General features: G+C 47.4%; 2 protein-coding genes across 3 annotated transcripts in view; one reads left to right on the top strand and one right to left on the bottom strand.

Annotated features, from left to right (window-relative positions):
• The first annotated feature begins 4,845 nt into the window (after positions 1 to 4,845).
• On the top strand, positions 4,846 to 5,705 carry LOC132230155 (transcription elongation factor 1 homolog). Its single transcript, XM_059687157.1, has one exon. It carries the CDS (start codon positions 4,917 to 4,919, stop codon positions 5,166 to 5,168), a length of 252 nt encoding a protein of 83 aa, XP_059543140.1. The 5' UTR covers positions 4,846 to 4,916; the 3' UTR covers positions 5,169 to 5,705.
• Positions 5,706 to 8,447: 2,742 nt separating this feature from the next.
• The window catches only part of KLHL6 (kelch like family member 6), a 50,341-nt gene continuing 44,061 nt past the window's right edge, over positions 8,448 to 14,727 (bottom strand). Inside the window, exons 5-8 of one of the 2 annotated variants that reach the window (XM_059687158.1) lie at positions 14,471 to 14,673; positions 12,742 to 12,955; positions 10,234 to 11,506; positions 8,448 to 10,047 (exon numbers count right to left, since the gene is read on the bottom strand). In XM_059687158.1, coding sequence (XP_059543141.1) covers positions 11,205 to 11,506; positions 12,742 to 12,955; positions 14,471 to 14,673 — 719 coding nt within the window. In that variant the 3' untranslated portion in view covers positions 8,448 to 10,047; positions 10,234 to 11,204. Of the gene's footprint in view, positions 10,048 to 10,233; positions 11,610 to 12,741; positions 12,956 to 14,470; positions 14,674 to 14,727 lie in introns of those variants that run through there. The other variant, XM_059687159.1, reaches the window with a different exon arrangement.

Genomic DNA, 14,727 nt, shown 5'->3' on the forward strand with positions numbered 1-14,727 from the left:
CCCAGAGGTTCCCCCGCCTCCCCACTTTGCTTTCTCCTGCCTCCCTAACCTATCCCCAATGGATTCCATGTAACCCACTCACATCTCCTCTTTTGCTTGTAATGTATAAAACAAGGTGGAAAACTGCCACTCTCTGGAACATTATCTCAGTCAGTTGAGACTCTGCTTCCCGGCCATTGTCGACAGTTTGGCTCAAACAAACTCACAAAAATTCTTTACAGGTTTGAATGTTTCCTACATTAACATTCTTCCTCTGGGTGTTTCTGAGAATTTCCCTTTTTTGTCTAGAATGAAAACAACAGCAGCCCAATCTCCCCCCAAGTTACGTAATAGCAGCACACCTGAAGTACCCAGAGTTGCTCTTAGATCCTCTAGTCTAGCGAATGTCATAATTACTACTATAATCACAGCAGGTGCCCACTTTGAGTTTCCAGGCACTCTACATTACACACATTTTTGCTAGTTCTCACACCAGCCCTGCAGAACAGAAACCATCACCCCATTTTAGAGGCAAGGAGCTGGTGCTCAGTGAAGTGGCTTACTCGTGAGCACACAGTCGCGAGCGCTTGGCAAAGTCAGAACTGCTCTCAGGTCTGACTCCAAACCCCTGCTCCTCCCACTGGGCAGTGGGGATCTCACCTGTTCGTTCAGTCACGTGCCTGGGACCCGGAGACCCTGGGCCCGAGGCTCTGGGTCCCCTCAGTGCTGCCACCTCCGCAGCACCGAAGGCTTAGTTCCGAAGACTCTTCATGCCACAGAGCCCATGGCCAGGGAGCCCAGGAGGAAGGGTTTAAATGTGGACGTGACAGAGGTACAGCAACGGCAGCCCTGTGTTGCACTTTCCTCCCTGTAAAACCAGGGGCTTTGATGGAGGGACTTTCTCCAAGGTTTGCCAGGTTCTACCAGGTCTGGTTTCTCCCAGGAGGATACTGGGTGAATAGGGCTTTGTCTCTGCTGCCCAGAGCCCAGGGCCCTTGGGGGAGACACCTGGGGGAACAAGCAGAGCATCTGCAGTTGGTCTCAGAAGAAACTCTTGTCCGGCCGGTGTGGGTCAGTGGTTGAGCGTCAGCCTATGAACCAGGAGGTCACAGTTCGATTCCCGGTCAGGGCACAGGTCCAGGTTGCGGGGTTCATCCCCAATAGGGGATGAGCAGGAGGCAGCCGATCTCTCTCATCATTGATGTTTCCATCTCTCTCTCCCTCTTCCTTCCACTCTCTGAAATCAATAAAAACATTTTTTTAAAAATAAAAAAATTAAACTCTCCTTCAAAAGGTCTTTCAAGGTGATTATGGGTAACCGACCCCCTAACACAGCCCCTTTCCTCCTCTATCTCCCAGAGTAGGGAAGAATAGTATACAACAGAACAGAATAAAATAGAATAGAATGAAGACATCACATACAGTGAGGGTAATTTGGCCTATAAACATGTTTTGTTTTAATATATCTTTATTGTTGAAATTATTAAACTTGTGTTTTAATTTTATGAATGTATTTATGTGGGTATACTGTGTTGAGATGTAAAATTAGCATCTCTCTTTGGTTGCACTCTAAGGAGTATGGAAAATTCTGCTCTAGACCACACTGGGTGCCCTACGAGGCCCCAGGTGTCCCTCACCCTCACCTGTGACACCATGAGCTTAGGAAGCCATGGGCGCTGACAGTCCCCAGCAGGGAGGTGGCATCTGAGTCCTGGCAGTGCTGGGAGGATCCTTTCTCTTTCCAGGCTCAGGAAATCCTCACCTGGAGGCAGGGAACGTCCCAGATGACCCTGAAATAATGCAGTCAGCCCCCTGTGTAGGTTTCAGCCCCCTCCTCCTCCTGCAGGGTCCACAGGACAGAGGAGGAAGCAGCCTACAGCGCCAGGTCATCACTCTACCCCAGGTGCCACTTACCCTGCAGAGTAGCTAGAACTTGTCGGGTGGGTCCTTCATTTTAGAGCTGCCTGCAGTCCTGTCTACCCCAGGCCATGGGTGTTCTGTGAATGACTGAGGCCAGAGCCGTGTCATTCCCTCCTGGCAGTGGCTCTGGGGCCCCTGGCCCTGGCATTGTCTGGGTCACTGAGGCTTCAGACCCTGGAGACCCAACCCTTGCGTTCACTCAGGGAGGGGTGGGTGGTCAAGGGCATGGCTGCTCCCACCCTCCCCTATGGCTTCCTGCAGAACCACTCCTCATCCTCACCATCTGCTCCTGGCATAGGGGTCCTGGGCTGAATGATTGCCCTAAGGAGGCATCTCTAGGGGTCACAGCAGGTGCCCCCGAGTCACATCTGGAGGAGGGCTCAGTAAATCTATGTTTCACAAATACCCACCCCATTACTTTCTTCATTAATGTCTATGACTCCTCAGAACAAAGTCAAATGCACGGTCTTTTTCTCCAGTGACCGTTTCTGGGAATGCAACAAGCTACCAGGAAGCACTTGTACCTAGACTGTTTTCATCGCTGTCCCAGGCTCTTTGACTATTTCCTGCTCTGGCCCACATTTCTGGGAAATTACTCAATACTAGTAGGACCATCTGCTCCTGTTACTATATCTTTATTATGAAAGAATAGAATTTCATCCACGCACACAAAAAATCAGTCTATGATTTTTACCCTGGGTTTTCTGCTATGTTAGAAAACAAACTCCTCTCCCCTTCACCCTGCTCTACCTTTGCCCAGATCTGTGGCCCCAAATTTCTGTTTTTCGGATGTGGACTGTGACTTATGACCCATTGGTGGGTGATGAAATTAATATATGGGTCGTGAACAGTATTTTAAGAAAAAGTAGAATATAAAATATTGAAAATCATTTTATTTTGAAATAGTGGGACATAATCCAAAATGTCTATAAAGGTTGAAAGAAGTTTTTAGTATTATTTTTCTCTTTATCTGTCTTTAGAATATTCTAGAAGGTGGGGTGTTGGCACTCTTGATCTCACAGTGAGCTTGTGTTGGGTTGTAGAAAATTGTTGTTTCTCTGTTAAGATATCCCCAGCAGCAGTGGGCACACCCGTCTCTTTAACAGTATCTGTCACATGAGGCACTGAGAGCTGCAAAAATTCTTTGTACAAACACTCCATCCAAGCCCCTGCACTAAGAAATTTGGCCATGCCTAGCATGGCTGCTGGCAGCCCCAGGCCACATCCCTGGGACCCAGGCCCCCTTTGAGTTCCTGTCTGGAAAAGTTCAAGGCTGTCAAAAGAATTTACCATTTGTTCTGGGCAAGACCTGATGATAGGCCCCTGACTCCCTTCCTTCAAGCATTTGCTAAGAAGGTCTGAGAATTGTAACACCCATCTCTGGCCTCTGAGCTATCTATGTACTTCTCTCCTACACTCCAGGAGTCTTTCTCAAGGTCCTGAAAGCCATTCCTTTGCAGTGTCATCATCAAGAAGGACAGGGCCTCTGCCGCCCAGTCTCTGTGGGAGGACAGAATCCCAACTTCATCATTGACAGCTCGCAGACACAGCTGGCCTAATCCCATTTACTGAGCAACCCTTTGTCATTTTGTCACTTCCCTGACTCTTCTTGAGCCCCAGCTCACTCCCTTCCCTTGTCCTTCATTTTCCCTTCCAAGCACCCTATCAGTGCTGCACAAATCAGAATGGGACTCAGCTTCCCCTACTGCCAGCAGTTCCTGAATAGAATCTGTTTTCACCACTTTAATGTCCAGTATTGCTTATCTGTGACAACATGTACACACACACACACACACACACACACACACACACACACACATGCTCACCCCTCCTCAGGATAAACACTGCTTCTCAGGAATGGAGGAATCATGTCATCCTCATTGTCCAGAGCCTTGTTCCTTCCTGGGCTATTTCCCTGTATCATCTCCAAGTCCCCATAAAGTCTCACTTGGCTGATCCAGCCTGTTCTGTGACATCCGTTGGGAAATTAAGTGAAGAGTCATGTACAGAACTCCTTCCTTCCAGGAACAAGAGTTGGGACTATGAGATCCAACTCTGTCCCCATTGGGAGCTTCTCCTTCTGCCAAGCTTGGAAGAACTGGGCTAGTTTGACTAAAGGAGCAGGACAATTTCCTTACACACAAACTTTCCTAAAGAATACATAACCAGGCCCAGATGGCATGGCTCAGTGGTTGAGCATCGACCTATGAACCAGGAGATCATTGTTTGATTCCTGGTCAGGACACATTCCCAGGTTGTGGGCTCGATCCCCAGTGTGGAGTGTGTAGGAGGCAGCCAATGAATGATTCTCTCTCATCATTGATGTTTCTATCTATCTCTTCCTCTCTCTTCCTCTCTGAAATCAATCAATCAATCAATCAATCAATCAATATATACATACATATATATACATACATACACACACACTAGAGGCCTGGTGCACAAATTCGTGCATCAGTGGGGTCCCTCGGCCTGGCCTGCGGGATTGGGCCAAAACCAGCTCTCCGACATCCCCCTCTCAGATTGCGAGAGGGTGCAGGCCAGGCCAAGAGACGCCACGGGTGCACAATCGGGCCTGGGAGGAACTGCAGGAGGACTCCAAAGCATGGCTGGCCCATCTCACTCAGTCCTGATCAGCCGGACCCCAGCAGCAAGCTAACCTACCTGTCAGAGCGTCTGCCCCCTGGTGGTCAGTGCACATCATAGCTGGTCAACTGTCTGCCCCCTGATGGTCAGTGCATGTCATAGCAAGTGGTTGAGCATGCCTTGGCATATCATTAGCATATTAGGCTTTGATTGGTTGAACAGATGACTGTGTGTGTGTGTGTGTGTGTGTGTGTGTGTGTGTCTCCAGGAAGTCCTATATCTTTCTTTGTTCTTTCTCTAAACCTCAGAAATTAGGAGACACTAGAGACACTATGGTGCTAGAGGTCAAGACAAGGAGGAGTCACTGTCTCCCGGGTGAACGAGGCTGTCGCAAGGAGGGAAGGCTCGTGCAGGTTCATCCTCCTGCAGACATGGGGCGCAGAAAGTCAAAACGAAAGCCACCCCCCAAGAAGAAGATGACAGGCACTCTAGAGACCCAGTTCACCTGCCCCTTCTGCAACCATGAGAAATCTTGTGACGTGAAAATGGACCGTGCCCGTAACATCGGAGTCATCTCTTGTACCGTGTGCCTAGAGGAATTCCAGACACCCATCACATATCTATCAGAACCGGTGGACGTGTATAGTGATTGGATAGATGCCTGTGAGGCCGCCAATCAGTAGCAAAACAGAGGACCCACCCCCTCTGCAGACTCGCTGCCGAGGACCAGCCCGCTGGGTACCAATCCAGAGACATTCCTGAGGTCCAGGGTGTGGGTCCAGGGCCTTCGCAGCCCCTGCCTGTGTATGGAGTGGATGTGGATGTAAATGTGTGACTGCAAGTGTGGCCATGGTGGTGTGCTCATGGGCAGGGGGCTCCGGGGGTTTGAACTGCCTCCCTTGGCTCCAAAAGCCTTTGACTTGCTCCCTCTTTCGGCCCCTGACCCCCTGGCTCTGGAGCCCTGGCTTCTCCGGGGGCCAATGTCCTGACATCCTGGGTGAGAGCAAGCCCAGCAGAGACAGCCTGAGGACTCTCCGCCTCCTCACCCACCTCCCCAGCACCTTGCCCGTGTGAACTGGACTGCACGCCTCCTCTGCCTTCCAAGGACTGTGGCCTGGGCGGTTCAGCACCACTGGCCCCTGGCTGGGCCCTGGCAGGGGGGCCCCGGTTCGTGTGTAGTTGCTTTTCTAGAGGAGGGAGAGGCTGGGTTGGGGACTGTTAGTCACCAGTTCTTAAATAAAGCAGCCGAAATAAAATAAAATAAAAATAAAATAAAATAAAATAAAATAAAAAAATAAAATAAATAATAAAATAAAATAATAAAATAAAATAAAATAAAATAAAGAGGGCAATGAGGTTTCTATGTTCAGAGACCCCAAGGGAGGCAGCAGGCAAGGAAACCAGGCAGATGACCAGAGATGGGGCAGGCATGGATCTCAAGGTAGCCTGGCATGAGGAATACATAAGATAGGCGACATCTGAGCATACAGAAGAAAAGACAAATCCTGGTGCTAGAAACAAACATGGAAGTAAAACCAGAGTGGTGGGTAAGCAGGCAGGCTGATACTGGGCAGCATGGGGGTGGGTGGACCTGACCTGAATTAGTCTCCAGCACCAAGCGTCTTTAATTGTGGTGGCATACGCGAACAGAAAAGGAGGCATGGGCCCACAGGAAGTAGGAGAGGACTGAGATCCTACAGGAGGCCCAATCTCCAGTGAAAGGGAGGCTAGGCTAGTCTGGGACACCACACATCGGCAGAGAGCACCAGGAACAGGGAAGGAGCCAAAAACACTGGGCAGGTGCCAGGCCCCAGCACAGCTAACCAGGCATCAGGTTACCACTTAGATCCAGCAGGGAAATTGGAGGATCTCAGCAGTGAAACTAGGTCAAAACTCATTTGACTCACCACAGCGGGTACACTGGCTGTCTGATCTATGGCCCAAGATGAACTCCAGAATGCACCCACTGTGAGATGGGGCACTGCTTCCCAAGGGCTTCCACCCAGAAGGAGCAAGTAACCTCTATTTCTACGGAGGCCCAGGTGGAATGGTCTAAAGCTATTCATGTGACCCCACATTTCCTTAAAGCCTCGAATTTTCTTTTTCAATTGCATAGGACCTTTTCATCATAATCCAAAACAAGGTAAATTGATGACAAGTTTCCAGTGGTTGAGAACCACAGCTCTGTGTCCTATGCCAAGTTTCAGGGCTCTGATCTGAGAAGCACAGGTCGGATAAGGCTGCAGAGACAACATGGTGACACTGGTTGGCTGACACAGGGCTGAGAGGTCAGACCAGAAGTCAGAAATCCAGAGGGGAGCCTCCTGTAACAAGAGCTAAGACCAGGCAGAGTGAGAATCACAGTTTGCATGGGTTGGTAAAGCTTGCTCCGAGCGGCAATGAAAGGCTCAGGAGAGAAACGCTGTCTACTTTTTGCCATTCGTTAGACCAAATCTTATGAGCTTATCCTATGAATTTATTTAAATCCTCTTGAACCAACTGAAATTTTTTAAATTTCCATCTCCTAAATTAATTTCTATTCAGATACCACTTACTCATGTCAACCAAAACATGCCCAAAAAATCACCTAGTAATTGTGTTCAACATATTCTTATCCAATCCACACACATTTCATTGAATAAATAAAAACTTTATTTGTGTACTTACCAAAAACAATATCCTTAATTTGATCATTAAAAAAAATACAAATCTATGTAACCAAAATACTTAAAGGATTGAATTAACTAAGTGTGGACTATTTTTACCTATGAATATGAAAATCCCACCTTTCAAAACTGGTTTTGCAGAGACATGTTTGAAATATCTATGGGTTTCCATGAAGATTGACTCTTCATGTTATGAGATTTATTACAACATCTAGGTCAGATATTATGGGACAAAATTATTTTGCAACCACAAGTTAGAACTTTATACAAGAAATCCCAGTGGTGTTTAACCACTTTGAAAATTTTATTGAGTATTTTTCTTTTTCAAAATCAAGTAGGATAAGTAAATAACAACAGTACCTCGAAGACTTTTATAAATAGGAAAGCTACACTTTTCACAGCTATAAGCAAAGGGTATTTGTATTTCCCTGAGAGCATAGTTTGCTTTGGGTTCGGGGTGTGTGTTGGGGGTGGGGGGAGGGTGGGGGTGAAGTCATTGACAGCAGAATGTGATAGAGCTAAGAGAACAGTTACCTGTTGATGATTGGGAGAGCTTAGCTCCATGCCCATTTTAGACCAGCCTTGTCAACTGGGGTCCATTAACCTGCCCTTGAGTCTCTGGGCCTCCTTCTCTCCAGGTCCAGTTAGGTCGGGGCCCCAGCCAAGCAGCTCAGAGGCCCCAGAGCCCATGGGTCTGATTGCTAGTCCTGCTTTAACTTGTGACTAATTTCTAAGAAGTGGATTCCTTCCTGAAACCCCTTGGCTAGAACGCCTCCCCTTATTCACCTCTTTCCCTTCTTGAGAATGGAGTCAGGCTCACAGACTGATAGCATTTTCCTCAGACCTGATCCTTCCTGCCTCATCATCTTCCTCCCCTCCAGAGGTGCTCTGTCCACACACAGGACCTGCCTCAAGATCCAGTCTGCTGTGGCTCACAGGGCACCAATCTGCTTTATTCCCCTGCTGGTGGTATGGATTATGACAGTTAACTTGCAACACACTAGATATTTGTTTATTTGAGAATGGAAATTAGATCTTAAGAGCTTCTATCCCTGGCTAGAGCCTAGACATTTATACTTATCAAGTTTCTAAAAAATAACTTGGACTTTTTCCTTTCCCTAAAAGCTACAGACTGGCAGCTTCAAGTGCAGAACTCTGGGTCATCTTAACGGATATATCTGCCCACTAACCTATGCCATTATCGAGAATCCCTATTTCTTGAGAGCCAGGCACCTGAGAATTCTACCCCAAGTCACCTGCATACCCGATGATATAAACATTATATAAAATTCTTCCCTTGCCTTCATTTATGTGTTCTGAACTCATCCTGAAACTTGGGTCCTGCATTTAGAACCAAGTTTATAACACAGAGATCCTGAATCTTCACTTTCCTAGCACTGGTAGGCTCAAAATTTGCTGGCTTCTCTTCTTAGAGGACTGCCATGACAAGGACTGTTCTCTTTCTGAGGTGGCTCTTCATGTATGGCTGTGATGCTGCCATTGGATATCCTCTTTGGAAGTTCTTCCCTGAAACCATTTCTGGAATATGATTATAGCTCAGAAATAGTTTCCGAAGGCAATGTCAAAGACAGACAAACATGTAAGCAGTGGCCTCATCGTTGACCTAAGTGCACAGTTTTCCAGAGAGACCACTCGGAAAGACAATAAAGATGTGGATGCAGCCTCATAACTTTACATACATCTCCTTTTTCTTTTGCCAACTTATGAAAAGAAAAATTATAATATTTTCAAGTGGCCTATTTACCTGTTTATTCAGTGTCTTCATAGTGGGGATTTGTCTTATTCATTGGTGTCCTCAAGGCTTGACAAACATAAAGAACTCCTTGAGTATTTGCTGAATTGAACTAGATTAAATTGAGAGCTTTGCTAAGGTTATTAGTGCTCATGAGCAAGTGATACACATGTGTTCTAAATTTCCACAAATATGCTTGTATTTTCCCATCTTCCTTTCATACTAGGGAGCTGAACTATCACATGTGACCCTAAGGCACAGAGCTTTGCACACACCAACATGCACTTATATTTATCCTCAATAATCTAAGCAGAAACAAACCTTGTAATTTTCCAAGTCTTTTTTATCTGCTTTGAATTTTAGCTCTTCTAGCCATAACTTTTCTAAGAAAATTAAATCCACTATCCAACTTCAAACTGCTGAGAAGTACAAGCACAATATGTATGCCACATCTGACATGAAATAAAACTCTATAAAGAGTTTTGAAATCATATGATGAAAATAAAGCACATTGCGTAATGCAGTTACTCTGTTGTTACCATTGTTGTTGCTTAAATACAGCATCTGAAACAGGATCTCTTAATCTGTTCCCCCAACTTGGGGATTAGAATGAATTTCCAGTGAGCTCATTTGCAAGTTCTAGTGCTTAGAGTGAAGGATTAACTCTGTTCTTTGAATCAAAATTGTGCCAAGCTGATCCAAAAAGCAAAAAGAAGGGCTTAAAAGGACCCTGAAAACTAAGGTTCCTGGAGGGTGGGGTCTCAGGGACATGGACCCAAATCACTATCTAAAAAATGGAGTGTATATCATCAAGAAAAGTTGGTCAGTCCTGGCAGAGTTGCTCAGTTGGTTGGAGTGTCATTCAATACATCAAAAAGGTTGTTGATTCATATACAAAAGGTATAGGGCACATACTGAGGTTTCAGGTTCGATCCCGGAACGGGGTACATATGGGAAGCAACTGATTGATGTTTCTCTCTCCCTTCCTCTCTAAGATCAGTCAAAGCATACCCTCAGGTGAGGAAGAAGAAGAAAGAGGAGGAGGAGGGGGGGGGGGAGGAGGAGGAGGGGGGGGGGGAGGAGGAGGAGAAGAACAAGTTGGTGATTCCTGCAGTGGCCAGGAGTCTATTAGGATATTCATGTCTTTTTAAAACAGAGCTCTGAGATCAACTAAAGGACTTGTATGCATGCATATAAGCATAACCAATGGACATAAGACACTGGGGGATAGGGGAGGTTAGGGGACTGTCTAGGGCGGGGGGATAAAATGGATACATATGTAATAAATACCCTTTGTAATACTTTAAGCAATTAAAAAAAAACAAAAACAAAAAAAAAACAGAGCTCTGAGTCTCTGGGAACCTCTTTTCTCCATGGCAATACAACGGTTAGACATTAAGGGGCCAGGGCACTGGACTGTGCTGAAGGTACAATTCTATCTGGTGATGACAGTTCTAGTCCCAAATGGGCCTCCTGTGATCATAAAAAAAAATAGAGGCTTTTGATGGGAGAACAGAACACAATTTTTTTTATATATCTTTCAAAGCAAACAGGCCTTCCCAGACCCACCTACCCAGACCTGTCAGATCAAACAACCTCTGTTGAAATCCCAAGGCTCCAACACCAGGGATTCCAGCTGGTTTCAGTATTGTGGGGTGGGGGGGGGGGGGGTGGGGGGGGGGAACGGGAGAAAAGGAAAGGAAAGGAAAAAGAAAGGAAAAGAAAAGATAAATACCCTTATTTCCCTGCCTTGATTAGTGAATCCTTTAGCCAGTTTTGGGCACCTTGTTTTTGTTCTGGTTTCCTGCTCTGAGAGAGCTAGTATGGCAGAAAGGGCACTGACTTTGACATTGAAAGACCTGGGTTTAGACTCCTGGTTTTGCTACTTGCAATTTGAGTGACCTGGGGCAAGTCACTTCGCCTCCCTGAAACTCGGTTTCCTCGCTTGTAAAACAGTGATTAAAACAAACAAACAAAAAACAGCCACCAGGTCTTTATGATGGGTCAGTGACTTGTATACCAAAGCGCCGGCACAGAGCCTGGCACGGCAGGTGTGTCCTGAATGTCACCTATGGCTCTTCTCTCCTGAGGTAGGTCACGCAAACATTGCTGGTTGCTCTCAAGTGTCCCAAAGCTGTGACTTCCAAGGAGCCCCCAGGGGGGAGGTCGTGGGGATTCCCTGAGGTCCGACCTAAAACGCACGCCCCGCCTCCTGTCTGAAGTGGGCGGGCCTGGGTGCGGGGTGCGGAGGGTCCCCGGGAGGCGCCGCCCAGCCCCTGCGGTGACTCCGCCTCCCGCAGTCAGACCGACACGGCGCCGGGCACGATCCTCCGTATGTGGGTGTAGGACTTCCTGATGGTCACGCTGCCGTGGTGCGACACCCCCCGGGGCAGCACGCACTCCTCCGTCAGTTTCTGGGCCTCCGGGTCCCAGCACAGCACCGTGGCGATGACCTCGTTCTTCTCGTCGCGCCCGCCCGTGATGTAGAGCCGGTTGTTGCAGGGCGCGATGCCGCAGCTGGCCCTCTCGTGGCTGAGCTGGGTGACCAGGCTCCAGGTGTCCTCCAGGGGGCTGTAGGCGTACAGCGCTCTCATGGCCCCACCTGCAGACCAAGGGAAACACGGTGGGCCTCGCACCCTCTGTTCTGGTTCTCTTCTCCTTTCACCACAAAACATCCTTCTGATTCGGTAAGTCTACCATCTCGCCTAGAGAAAGTAGATTTATGGCTTCCTAAAGACTTCCTAAGTGCTGGAGACAGACACTTCCCATCGTCCTTTAAATTCTGCAGCCAGGCTAATCAGGTTCCCAGGGGCACCTGGCTTCACCTAGCGGCCAAAATGCACCCCAAGACTGCTCCCTGGAAGAAATACCACGGGGTGCATCAGGCAGACTCGGCTCATAATTCTAGCTCTGCCCTGTTTGATCTGTAACCACAAGCACGTGATAATAAGACGTCAGAAGGACCAGGAGCACGAAGTAACCGGCAGAAGCCGTCAATCCGTGACCGTAACCATGGCGGTAGCCCCTCTTTAAACCGAGCATGGCCCGGGACACCATTCAAGGTCCTTGTCTCCAGATTAGACCTTTAAGCAGAGTCATGAGCCTGACCATAAACACACATGAAACCTCAACCAAGGAAGAGAGGGGTTTTTCCTTCACCTCTTGCCATATTTTACTTGTCTGATTGTCTCTTATTTGCTTACGTTATTTATTTTTGGCGTCTCCTTTATCGGTAGTTCTCAATCCTTGCTGCACATTACAGTCACCTGTACATTAAAAACACTTGCTACTGTTGGCCAACATCCTCTTTCCCATTCTGATTTCATTGGTCCAAAGTGAGACCCAGCTGCCCATACTTTTGTAATAAGCTCCAAGGTGATTCTAATGAGTAGTCAAGATTGAGATCCATCATCCTTAACATTACATGCCAACTGTGGTCTGGCTGGCCAGGCTTTCCCTCGGGCAAACTGCAACGTTTCAGAGCCCCCAAAGCAAGTAGGGAGAGTAAAATTCCCATGAATGCGAAAGAAGAAATAAGGAGAGCTACTGTTTATTGGGCACTTATCATGCTGTGCACGTTTCAGTATCTGCACATGTTCCTGCAGCAACTTCCAACTCCTCCCTGAGTCCCAGGGATGCTTTGTATGTCTCCTAAATGTGGGCTGTTTTCTGCCTCGAGGACTGCAAGGGAAATCCCACCAAAGCCTGGTCCAATCCCATCTTCTCCTCCTTTTCAACCAGGACTTTGTGAGTTCCCAGGAGGGCTTCGTCTGATCTACCTGCATGGCATCCTGGGTGGGGAACCTTGGGTACATAAGAAGCCATTTGCTCACTTACCAACAACATAGATGCGGTCCCGGAAACTCACTGCATTGATGCATTTAGCCTCCACTGGCATGGGCGACTTTAAACTCCACTTGTTGGTTGAAGGGTCGTAACACTGAGTCTTGTCCGTGGCCAGTTTTCCATTGGGCCCTCCCCCAATCACATAGAGCTTCTTCTTATGGCTGGTGGCTGCGAAGGAACTGACATGGACGAGGAGGGGCGCCGCCTGTAGAGACGCAGGGCCCAGGAGAAGCTGTCAGTCACATTGCCAGCTTGCTGCAGTGGCTCACAGGACACAGGCCAGGAGCCAGGGCACACGAGCCTGGGCATCCTTTGCCTGAAGTCACAAGGCCTGTAGCCTTGACTCCCCCTTGAAACACAGAGAGGATCAAAGCACATATATCCTACCCTCCCTCCAGACAGTAGCAAGTGTTGGGTGTTTCCAGCCTGTTTCTCCCAGAGTTTGTGTCTCGGGTGAGGGGGGATAGTGACAGGAATAAGTGTTTCCACAGATGAAACCAGCCAGTATTGGAGAGAAATGCTTTTTCAAATGTGCATATTCATATTCACTCATGTGTTTATTCACTTAAAATTATTCACTATGTGCCAGGCATTGTCCTTGGTGTTTATAATATCCAGGAAGAAAAAATGGTAAAAGGGTTCCAGGTGGCCACAGGTAAGCAGACTCTCCCACTCTGGGGCAACATGCAGATTTGGGGAGTAAGCCAGACTGGTGCTTCTACCCTGTGAACCCCAGGGCACTAAAGGGGTCCTCCAAGGAGCTTCTTGCCCATTGACATGATCCTCTTGGGCCAGGGAGCAACCCACAAGTGCCAAGTAATGGGGCTTACCCAACTGAGAAGATCTTAGTACCCCCCTCCCCCATTAAACATTAAGGACTCCCTATTTGGCACTCTTCAGGTTGACAGGTCTGGATGCCAGGAGGACCTGGCTACCTGTGCTGTGCCTACAATGACCATGCTTTACACTCTCCACAACTGAAACATGCTCTGGCATATGATATGACAAGGAGAAAGAAAATACGAAAGTGGCAATAACCTGGAAATACCAGGAAGTGAGATCACTTGACTTTTTTTAAAAAATTATTGTGGTAAGAACGCTTAACACGAGGCCTACCCTCTTAACACATTTTTGAGTGTACAATAATTATTGTTATCTATAGCACAGTGTTGTACAGCAGATCTCCAGAACGTATCCATCTTTGCGCCCATTGATTAGCAATGCCTTACCTTTGCCTGAGTGTGATATATACCTGAGTTTGCACTGTGAAACTTGTTAAACTCTTGCATGCAAGTATATAAAAGATGACTCACTAATAAGCAAATAAACAAGGGCTGATTTCTAAGCACTACCAAATGACTCTGCATTCAACAAACAGTGTGTTAAAGGGATCCGTGGGTGTCCCGTGCGGAGAAGACAAGGGCAGATGGCATCTGAGGACACGGAGACTGTGGGCCAACATATGCACCCAGAGTAGGATCCAGCCTCCCCCACACATCTGGGGTTCTGGCCAGGATAGGGCAGGTGTACACAGAGCTGTGACCTGATCAGCAATGCTAAAGCAATGATTCCTATGAGGAGGGAAGCTCACAGCCACCAAAAATGTTCTCAGTGGGAGCCGAGTGATCAGAAAGCCATATACCAACATTGACAGAAACCCTTCTTTAAGCTTTGAAGTAATAATACAAACAGAGTTACCCATAGAAATAATCTCCAATACCTCTGACCAGCAGTTGTGGAAGGGGTCGTAGGTCTCCACATTGTTGATCCTCTGCAAGCCATCAAAACCTCCGATCACATAGACCTTGCCACCCAACACCACCATCTTATGCCTCCAGCGGCCTATGTTCAAATACTCTATTTGGATCCATTTGTTGATCGAAGAATTATATTTCCAAACATCGTGCTGTGTTTCTTTGCCACCTAGAAGAGATGCAGAGCATTTCAGAAACCACCAGATGTATCAGAAATACAGCT

Source organism: Myotis daubentonii, chromosome 3 (assembly GCF_963259705.1).
Source record: "Myotis daubentonii chromosome 3, mMyoDau2.1, whole genome shotgun sequence".
In the NCBI taxonomy this organism is placed as follows: Eukaryota; Metazoa; Chordata; class Mammalia; order Chiroptera; family Vespertilionidae; genus Myotis; species Myotis daubentonii.